Source organism: Haliotis asinina, chromosome 4 (genome assembly GCF_037392515.1).
Source record: "Haliotis asinina isolate JCU_RB_2024 chromosome 4, JCU_Hal_asi_v2, whole genome shotgun sequence".
NCBI classification, from domain to species: Eukaryota; Metazoa; Mollusca; class Gastropoda; order Lepetellida; family Haliotidae; genus Haliotis; species Haliotis asinina.
Genome location: NC_090283.1, coordinates 73600327 through 73611810, shown reverse-complemented (window position 1 = coordinate 73611810; position 11484 = coordinate 73600327). Strand labels below are relative to the sequence as shown.

Below are 11484 nucleotides of genomic sequence, written 5' to 3'. Positions count from 1 at the left end.
TATAAATAATAATAATTAAGCATCTGAAACCCCTATTTTGTTGTCCAGGACCCTTGGAAATAAAGAGTATGAGTCCCAGAAATCAGACAAATCCCTGGTGTAACACAACTTCCTACATTGGTCCATAACAAAGGTACCATTAAGTTGTCATGGTGTGATGTGTTAAACTGACAAAATCACAAAATACAATCAATAAATACTTCTATGACATGATAGAACTTTATTCCAGATATCAAATCAACTGATACACTAAACAAGTGTATAATAAATTAAAATAATTGTACACAGTCATAAATATTTAATTAAAAAAGGACAGGGAAGGCATTCTACATGATGATAAGCTAAGAATCAATAACTTCACAATGGAATGTAATAAACTTACATAAACACGTACAACAATACCAAACTTGCTCATGTATACTACTCAAAGGAAGTTTAGGATCCTTTCATACCTAACAGTTAACCTGTGATATGAATAGTCAACAATTAACTATAGCAACATGAAAGAATTAGGTGATCCTTAATTTCTTTTGAGTAGTACAGTAGTGTATAATGTACTGAATGACTAGAATTTTCTAAACCAGAAGAAATCATGATAGTGATTGTTTAGAGTCATCAACATTGTTGATAACAGCATGGCATTCTGTCACTGACAATCTCACCTATGATATCAGTCTTGATGAACAGTCAATGAATGAATTTCAACAAATGTGATTTTAATCTAAGATCTAATCTAAAATCAAGATGAAATGTGATGTTTTGATACAGGTTTATGAACAATGAAATAGAAAAAGTCCTAATTTACAACCTTTTAAATATATTTGGCAGATCGTTGATCAGTTTTCAAGCACATTAAACCCTGTTGTCTCTTCTGGGATGGGGGAAATTTTGAGAACCAGGAAAAGCATTCTGCAGAAAGGGTTCAGGGCTTGTGTAAAGGTTATACTTTCAACCAACATTTCTCTGTAAGTAAAACTACTGAAATCATATTGATTCAAGTGAATAAACAAGAGAAAATGACTTTGATAGTGAAAATATGAATTTTTAATTTAACATGTTCAGATACCATGATTTATCTTTAGAACTGCACTATTTTGGCATGTATGTATTCCATTGATATTAAAGGATGATTATGTGACCAAGGTGAAATGACATACTGTCAGAGTCTGACAGGTTTGAAGACATACATTGTTTGCTCAGCATTCAACAACCAGGTGAGTCACTCCTGAAGGAAAAGTTTTTATGGACATCACCTTCTTGTTTATTGCAAATAGGGATGTCTCAATGTGGATTCTTATACCATTATGAAACATTACTCTTTGCAACAAACAAGAAGTTGCTACCTATTGAGTCTTATGAATCATTGATGACTTTTCAGGGCAAGGTGTCTTGTAACATAGAAAGAGTCTGCCAGGACAGGACTACAACTTCAACACAAGTGTGGATTAAATATTTACTTGATTGAGACAAACAGGGTTTATCTTTACATCTATACATTTAATGATAAACTGCTTTTAACTTCATGATTTGTTTGTCCTCTTCTGGACACGACCAGATGAAACAGCATGATTTAGCAGCCAAAGATCCATTGTTATGGCCCTTCAGAGTCTCTCACAAGAAAAACATACTTCATGTATCACTGCTGAGATATTTATGTAAACAGAGATATATCTAGGCTCTGTGCAATTGTTAATATTCAGCCCCTGGTCTGCAGCAAATATTCCAAACTCAGAAGCAAACATTTTACAGTTCATTTAAATTATGACTACACCGTTTTGGCTGTGCAGACTTACCGTACACTTAACAGAAGACAGAACTCAGAGTGAGCTGGATTCATTATCACATTTAACCATATTTGTTTCCAGTATTACCTAGTCATGCACTTATTATGCCATGGAACGTAACTCTCTTTGCCATGACACAAGTCATCTTGTATGTTCATGCATGACCACAAAACGAAATAAAGTCTCAAATTTAGGTCTGAAGCCACAGCTAATTAAACTTTAGTTTCGTTACTTTTCTTACTTAATAATCTCATGAGCTAATGTGAGGGCTGAACACACAATGCAATATTATAATAACATCTGTTACTTTCATGAGATGAATGTCTGAAGGCAATCACATGTGAATGACCTTGTTGAGCAGCTGCTGAGTGTCAAGAGGGCAAAGATGGATGAATATGGCAACTGGACGATATGGATGCTGAAGTGTTCTGCCAGATCAACTGCTGAGTGTTGAGGAGCGTAGATGGATGATGTACGGCAACAGGATATTACGATCTGGATGCTGAGGTGTTCTACCAGATGACATGCTGTGTATCAAGGGGGTGTAGTTGTAATGTACGGCAACATGACATTACAATCTGGATGCTGAGGTGTTCTACCATTTCAGGTGCTAGGTGTTGAGGGGGCATAATTATTCAGTACCCCTGGTGACTGTTGACATCCGACTGAAACAAAACCCAAAACAAACACTAAATGCTAGATCATTTATACACTCTCTCAGTCTCTGATGTGTGAAAGATAAAGTGGACATATTTGTAGCATTTTCAATTAAAATACACACAAGTAGCAAACATCTATTAACCAAATTCACCCCAGATCTACTTACGAGTACCACTGAAAAAGCCACATGTTGCCATGCCAGTCAAGTTAGTTAGACTTACCTACTTATAGCTATAGTTGTCTGCCCTTGATGCATGTCTAGATTTACCAGCCCTTACAAGGAAAGTTGCAAGATCTGTACAGCAAAAGCCTGGTCATGGAGCTGTCTGTATAATCAGTGTCATCAGTCTATTGTCCATAATTCCTAACCAATAAGTACAGTGAGAAGGCAAGGAGAACATAAAGTTCTTAAATTCTCTCACAAAGTCATGATCTGACATAGAATTGTGTCAGATATCAATATCAGATGTGTCACCTAGCTTATGGTGAGAATTGGCATGAATGGTAGTCCACTTGAAAATGTCACTCTGTCTCTTATATTAATTTCAAAACCTTGCTACTGATAAAATTCACAAGCACCCAAATGTAACAGTGTTACTTGTAGATCACCATTTGATACGATTTAAATGAGTCAAATTTTAGCATGAACTAAAAAGTGGCCCATTCAGAATATTCTTTCAAATTTTCCAGTCTTGTAACAAATGCTGTACTAGCATATCCTAACTTGGTTGTTGTTTACCCAACAATATTCCAGCTATACGATGGCAGTCTGTAAATAATGGAGTCTGGACCAGACAATTCAGTGATCACTCGACTCAATTACAATACACTTATGACATGTGTCAACCATGTAAGGGATCCCGACCACTTGCTCCCGTTAGTCGCCTCTTATGACAAGCATGGGTTGCTGCAGACCAATTCTAACCTGGATCTTCAAATAATCCATAACAGCTCAATCATCGGATACGGAATAACTTGGAAGATTTTTGTTACTAAGAGAATATCATTTATAAAATCATATATACATTTCAAGTTATCTGACAGGTGCTGTTTTAGTGTGAACCTGGGAATATCCTGAGAACAGGGCTGACATCTTACAAATAGTGGACATCTGGGATTTGATCCAATGATTAAAAGATAATGACACAACTAGGGGACATAACTCTGGACAACAATATGCAACAAAAACCTGGTGGCTGAATTTGCAGCGCTAGGAACCACAGCTCTGATCCCAGCTTTCTTGTTTCTACATACACTGTTCAAAGCAGCATTAAAATCACAAATATAAAGACATGCTCTACAAAAACACAAACTGAAAATATTCTTTGTGACATTAAATCCTGACAGTTATGTCTGACTGCTACTGTGTAGTACAATACAGGTCTACCTATCCACCAAGAACAGATGACACAACACAGGATATAGTCAAATACAATGACATATCAATCTCATTTAAACCTGGTCTTAGTCCTTACTACTGGGAAACAAAATTGTGAAGACATCCCATAACTGATCACACCATATCAACCATGTGTAAACTTTGACAGATCAGTGGAGTGACAAACAAGAAGTGAACATTTGCCAGCCAGGAAGCATTTCATAAGAAAGGTATGTGCTTCATGAGAGAAGAGAGATGTGCATTAGAAAGAAAGCAAGATGTATTCTGAGAGAAGAGAAAGAGAGAGATATGTGTCGACAGAGAGAGTGATGTGTACAGGGGAAAAGAGAAATTTGTGTCAACAGAGAGAGAATGATGTGTATCAAGAGAAAAAAAAAGAGAGAGATGTGTCAACAGAGAGTGATATGTATCGAGGGAATAACAGAGATGTGTTTTTCGAGAGAAAAACAGAGAAACTGGAGATATCAATATCCTCTTCTTAACCTTTACTCGTGCATTAACAGAAAACACATTGATTTTCCCCCTTCCCTTTCTTGTAAGAGTTGCTTTGACTGGTCGGATGAAAGGTTGTAGACTAAGTGCTGTGACCTGTATGGAATAGAATCGGTCTTTGTTAAGGGGTAGTGAGAACTAAGATCTGGTTCTAATGAGCTTGAATGACATCTAGGACAATAGCTAGTTGTATTCGCTACTACAGTGCTAGCCAATGATTGGTTCACTTACTGACTGGGGGTGGACAATATGGTGTCTGGCCTGTAGGTGAAAATAAACACTTTAATTTCAGGATTTCACTTAATTAACATTACTTTAAATTATCTTTAATCATATCAAAATTTTATGCAGGAATATTTTCACAAAAAAAAAAAACGCTTTAAAAATTAAAGTTTCTTTCATTTATGGTATCATTGTTATTTAATATTATAAGACAAAGACTGACTTTTCAGTTGTAAAGATGTATTGACAGTTTACAAGCATATTGCTAAACATACCAGCTGGCCTTTTATCAAGTACAATGGGATTAAAAGATAAACACAATTTAACAATCTGTTACTGAAGTCAGAGAAAATACAAATCCTTGCAGATTGTCACAATAAGCAACAGTCATGCAAAATGTAAGAAGGTATGGTGTAAATATGTATAAATATCATGCAAGAAAAAATACTGTCTACTGGGTACACATCGCCCTAGAAATCTTCAGCTGTAGGGTCAGCAACAGGAACTTGTTTGTCAGCGATGTCAGGATATTATCTTAATGCAATGCATATCAAAACTGTCAGTTCATGCAAGATACTCATCTGCCTCCAGAAATGTATTTTGGTTCATCTCTGTGTGTGCATGTGCGTGTGCGTGTGTGTAGTGTTGCGCATATGCACATCCCCTTTTGCTGAGAGAGCTCATGAAACTCTCATGAAACTGGTGAAAATGAAATGTGCACATCCCCTTTTGCTGAGAGAGCTCATGAAACTCTCATGAAACTGGTGAAAATGAAATGTGCACATCCCCTTTTGCTGAGAGAGCTCATGAAACTCTCATGAAACTGGTGAAAATGAAATGTGCACATCCCTTTCCTCAAAAAGCAGTATGCACCTTATTACTGATATCAGTTAAGGATTTTGAATACTTTAGAAAGCGATCAATTTGACATCTGTTATCAAAGTGCAATCCCAAACATATCCAATGTTACACTACATATTTTTCTACTAACAATATAACAATCTGATCATATTTCTAATCATATTTTGGTCAATTTCCATGATGAGGGAAAGAAATCGCAAGCATATATGTCAGTTTCAAGAAAGTCTTAGCATTAAGACAAATAACACTGTACCTAGTGAAATATCATAATTGAAAGTTGAGCAGCACCACACTTCACTGATAAGAACAGGAGAAAACTTAAATGTAAGAGGATTTTGCATTCTCTGATGAACTACTCTGACATGATTGGTCACTCAGAGATGAAAACATTCACCAATACATCCAACACTAGCTACGAGACAGATTATGTCTCGAAATCTACATTAGTCTGCAAACATGAAATGACTAAAGTTTGTTGACAATAAAGTTAGACTTCACACCCAGTTATACTGACCAGATCATGTTTTAACTGCTTACTGCCAGGGAGTGTAACAAGTACCATGGGTTTGTTGTATGAACTAGGCCGAACAATACAGCATCAATCTTTTGATGATTCTGTATCTAAAGAGGACAGGACAGAAAGGGGATAGGAGAACAATGTCTGATAGATGTCTTCACGATCTGGGGCTTCTTTTATGAACACACCTTGCTCTAAGCTGGTTATCTTAGTGCCTTACGATCATTTCAGTGCTTTGCAAAAGGAGGCCCTGGCATTGTGGAAATCAATTTTTCTCTTCACAAAAGTTTCAAAACAACTTCTCCCTTATTTTGGAAAACTGATGTCATAATTGAAAAAGAAAAACACACTCAGGAATCCATTCAGATATTTAAATTTTCCTGTATCAAATCTAGCGGTGACCATCATGTCAGACTATCTAAGAAAACAGCATTGCCACGGTTACCACTCACTGAAGCATCATCAACATAATGGTTCTCGCCAAGCAGGCCCCCGCCATAAAATTGACCTTGTTGTGGGTGTTGCTGCTGCTGTTGTGGATGTTGCTGCTGCAGCTGCTGCTGGTGTTGTTGAGGATGGTGGTAGTATCCCTGTGGTGTCTGTGGAGTGGGCACAGGGCTGGAGAACTCCGAAATGTTGCTGGCTTGGTCACTCTCCGACGGAACAGAGTGTTGCGGGGGACTGCAAGAAACAAAGTAATTCGTCAAGTCACAATACACAAACTTACATACTGGGGAAGGCATCTTGTCTGTACCTTACTTATCCTTCAGGAAGCTTTTATTAACAAGAGTTTAAGTATATGGACTCTATGAGTATCATCACAGAAATCCATGATGGTGCAAGTGCATCCTTGTTTCAAGACACATGCAGAGAAATAGTTTCATATACCAGGGTATGTATTTTTTTTCAACACATTCCTGTGGATAAAAGTTTTTAGAAAAATGCCTGACCATCATCACCTGTTACGACTTCTCATTGACCTATATACTTATTCATGTATACGATGTGGAAAGCTGTGATATTGCTGTAATATTGCTATAAAACCATAAAACACAACTCCCTCACTCACTTATTTATGCACAACATGCATGTACAGGTAAAAATTTAGTTTTCCACAGCTTCCAGGATGAGAATGGGTATGAGTTAAAAAAGAGGAAAATGGGATGGAGTCATGTAATTGAAACAATATGGTGTATATCATGAATGACACCAGCACCATCAATTACACAGAATTCTGTTGATTTCGTGGAAAATTCTCATCCCTGATTATTCCAGTAATATCACAGCAGGGGACATCAGAAACTTGTTTCACAAAATGTGCTCATGTGGGAAATCAAACCAGAGTATTTGGCTAGCACACCACCCCTGCAAGAAGAGTGTAGTGAAAACCATGGTATGCCATATCTAATACCTCAAGTGTCATTGCAAGGTGTTTAAGGCTTTGTTATAAGAATGAGTGAAAGTGGAATATTCTAGCAATATTATTTCAAGGAACATGAGAAATGGGCTTCACACATTGTACCCAATGGGAGATGGAACCCTGATCTTCGATGTGATGAAAAGATGCTTTAACCATTAGACTAACCCACCTCCCCTTCCTTGGAAGGTGTTGAGATTGGTATCAGGTCTAAGGGAGGGTTACTTACTATCCAGAGACTTGCTGGTGTTGACCTCTGGCATACGTGACGTCTGCTGTTCTCTGCATCTCCTGCTGTTGTTTCTGGCTGTTGAGCCAGGATACTTGTGACTGTGTCATCCCCATAGCTGCTGCACTGGAACTGCAACCATCACAGAGATACAGTGAATGTGCTGACAGGGTTGCACATCAGTGCCTTTTGTATGATGCTGTTAGAGTTTATCCAAAATCTCCAGAAGACGTATTTTGGAAGTGATACAGAAGAATGTACCATAAATAGTTAATCAAATCCTGAAAATGTCTAATGACTAGCTATTGAAAAGTGGACGCCTTAACCAGGTATATGTACTTGTAGGTAGTGTAGTGCATCACTCAGTTGAGACTTCTTCTTCCTAAGATTGAGTTTCGAATATGAGGTGGTAAAGAAATTAAGCTTTCAGAGAACTAACATGAGACTATCTCAACCCAGGTGTAAGATTTAGACTGGATGGTAATGTTCTATCCTCTGCAGTAGTCCTCAGATGTTGAAGCTGAGGTACAGTATCAGAATAAAAATCTAAAGACAGCACTACAATAGACGTAAGTGCTAAGAGAGCTTCGAAAATTTAGGCTCTGATTTATTTGAGTGAATTAGTGATTTGCTTTTCTGTTGCTATGAACAGGAGTTCCATCACTGATCTCAACTTGATTTGTCTGAGTGTTATTTCAGAAGTTGACGGTATAGAGAAACTGTATGAGTGATCAACTTCTTTGTATTCACAATAGTGATGTTTCTGTATAGCCTCTTATATTGTTCTCATCTCATCACATCTCTTCATCTCAACTTGGTGAGAGGACAGTGATGCGGGTGTCAGATATTCACTCCTTTCTTAAGTACCGCAGCCCTGTGGAAATCCTGAGGAGAGATGCCTCAGGATGATGTCCCCTGTATAATATGTCCTATTCAAAATATCTGTGATGAGACTGCCCATGTGATATTCCCTAAATGAAACCCCATAGAAAGATTGCCCATCTGACATTGTCTACATGAAACTCTGTGGTGAGATTGCCAATGTAACATTCTCCACATAAAACCCTTTAGGGAGATTGCCAATGTAACATTCTCCACATAAAACCCTTTAGGGACATTGCCAATGTGGCATTCTCCACATAAAACCTTTTAGGGAGATTGCCAATGTGGCATTCTCCACATAAAACCCTTTAGGGACATTGCCAATGTAACATTCTCCACATAAAACCCTTTAGGGACATTGCCAATGTGGCATTCTCCACATAAAACCTTTTAGGGAGATTGCCAATGTGGCATTCTCCACATAAAACCCTTTAGGGAGATTGCCAATGTAACATTCTCCACATAAAACCCTTTAGGGAGATTGCCAATGTGGCATTCTCCACATAAAACCTTTTAGGGAGATTGCCAATGTAACATTCTCCACATAAAACCCTTTAGGGAGATTGCCAATGTAACATTCTCCACATAAAACCCTTTAGGGAGATTGCCAATGTAACATTCTCCACATAAAACCCTTTAGGGAGATTGCCAATGTGGCATTCTCCACATAAAACCTTTTAGGGAGATTGCCAATGTGGCATTCTCCACATAAAACCTTTTAGGGAGATTGCCAATGTGACATTCTCCACATCAAACTCCATAGTGAGATTGCCAATATGACATTCTCTACATCAAACTCTGTGGTGAGATTGCCCATGTAACATTCTCTAGATTAAAATCTATGGTGAGATTGCCAGTGTGACATTCTCTACATCAAACTCTGTGGTGAGATTGCCAATGTGACATTCTCCACATCAAACTTCATGGTGAGATTGCCCATGTGATATTTTCAACATAAACCATGTGGTGAGATTGCCTTCTGGCATCCTCTACATGAAATGCTGAGGTGAGATTGAGTGTGTGGCGTCCTCTACATGAAATGCTGTGGTGAGACTGCCTGTGTGGAATCCCCTACATGAAACCCTGTGGTGAGATTGCCTGTGTGGCGTCCTCTACATGAACCATGTAGTGAGACTGCCTGTATGGCAACCCCTACATGAAACCCTGTGGTGAGATTGAGTGTGTGGCATCCCCTACATGAAACCCTGTTGAGAGGTTGCCTTTGAAGAATCCCCTACATGAAACCCTGTGGTGAGACTGCCTGTGTGGAATCCCCTACATGAAACCCTGTGGTGAGATTGCCTGTGTGGAATCCCCTACATGAAACCCTTTTGAGAGATTGCCTGTGTGGAATCTCCGACATGAAACCCTGTGGTGAGACTGCCTGTGTGGAATCCCCTACATGAAACCCTGTGGTGAGATTGCCTGTGTGGAATCTCCGACATGAAACCCTTTTGAGAGATTGCCTGTGTGGAATCCCCTACATGAAACCCTGTGGTGAGATTGCCTGTGTGGAATCCCCTACATGAAACCCTTTTGAGAGATTGCCTGTGTGGAATCTCCGACATGAAACCCTGTGGTGAGACTGCCTGTGTGGAATCCCCTACATGAAACCCTGTGGTGAGATTGCCTGTGTGGAATCTCCGACATGAAACCCTTTTGAGAGATTGCCTGTGTGGAATCCCCTACATGAAACCCTGTGGTGAGACTGCCTGTGTGGAATCCCCTACATGAAACCCTGTGGTGAGACTGCCTGTGTGGAATCCCCTACATCAAACCCTGTGGTGAGATTGCCTGTGTGGAATCCCCTACATGAAACCCTGTGGTGAGATTGCCTGTGTGGCGTCCTCTACATGAACCATGTAGTGAGACTGCCTGTATGGCAACCCCTACATGAAACCCTGTGGTGAGATTGCCTGTGTGGAATCCCCTACATGAAACCCTGTGGTGAGATTGCCTGTGTGGAATCCCCTACATGAAACCCTGTGGTGAGACTGCCTGTGTGGAATCCCCTACATGAAACCCTGTGGTGAGATTGAGTGTGTGGCATCCCCTACATGAAACCCTGTTGAGAGGTTGCCTTTGAAGAATCCCCTACATGAAACCCTGTGGTGAGACTGCCTGTGTGGAATCCCCTACATGAAACCCTTTTGAGAGATTGCCTGTGTGGAATCCCCTACATGAAACCCTGTGGTGAGATTGCCTGTGTGGAATCCCCTACATGAAACCCTGTGGTGAGATTGCCTGTGTGGAATCTCCGACATGAAACCCTTTTGAGAGATTGCCTGTGTGGAATCCCCTACATGAAACCCTGTGGTGAGATTGCCTGTGTGGAATCCCCTACATGAAACCCTGTGGTGAGACTGCCTGTGTGGAATCCCCTACATGAAACCCTGTGGTGAGACTGCCTGTGTGGAATCCCCTACATCAAACCCTGTGGTGAGATTGCCTGTGTGGAATCCCCTACATGAAACCCTGTGGTGAGACTGCCTGTGTGGAATCCCCTACATGAAACCCTGTGGTGAGACTGCCTGTGTGGAATCCCCTACATCAAACCCTGTGGTGAGATTGCCTGTGTGGAATCTCCGACATGAAACCCTTTTGAGAGATTGCCTGTGTGGAATCCCCTACATGAAACCCTGTGGTGAGACTGCCTGTGTGGAATCCCCTACATGAAACCCTGTGGTGAGACTGCCTGTGTGGAATCCCCTACATCAAACCCTGTGGTGAGATTGCCTGTGTGGAATCCCCTACATGAAACCCTGTGGTGAGATTGCCTGTGTGGCGTCCTCTACATGAACCATGTAGTGAGACTGCCTGTATGGCAACCCCTACATGAAACCCTGTGGTGAGATTGCCTGTGTGGAATCCCCTACATGAAACCCTGTGGTGAGATTGCCTGTGTGGAATCCCCTACATGAAACCCTGTGGTGAGACTGCCTGTGTGGAATCCCCTACATGAAACCCTGTGGTGAGATTGAGTGTGTGGCATCCCCTACATGAAACCCTGTTGAGAGGTTG

The 11484-nt window shown here is 40.1% G+C and overlaps 1 protein-coding gene across 7 annotated transcripts in view; it reads right to left on the bottom strand.

Moving 5' to 3' along the window:
• Positions 1–200: 200 nt before the first annotated feature.
• The window catches only part of LOC137281869 (cohesin subunit SA-1-like), a 46942-nt gene continuing 35658 nt past the window's right edge, over positions 201–11484 (bottom strand). For 3 of the 7 annotated variants that reach the window (XM_067813537.1, XM_067813539.1, XM_067813538.1), the window contains exons 31-33: positions 7582–7713; positions 6388–6616; positions 201–2449 (exon numbers count right to left, since the gene is read on the bottom strand). In XM_067813537.1, the coding sequence (XP_067669638.1) occupies positions 2420–2449; positions 6388–6616; positions 7582–7713 (391 nt within the window). In that variant the 3' untranslated portion in view covers positions 201–2419. Of the gene's footprint in view, positions 2450–4566; positions 4597–6387; positions 6617–7581; positions 7714–11484 lie in introns of all 7 variants that reach the window. The other 4 variants (XM_067813533.1, XM_067813534.1, XM_067813536.1 and 1 more) reach the window with 3 other exon arrangements.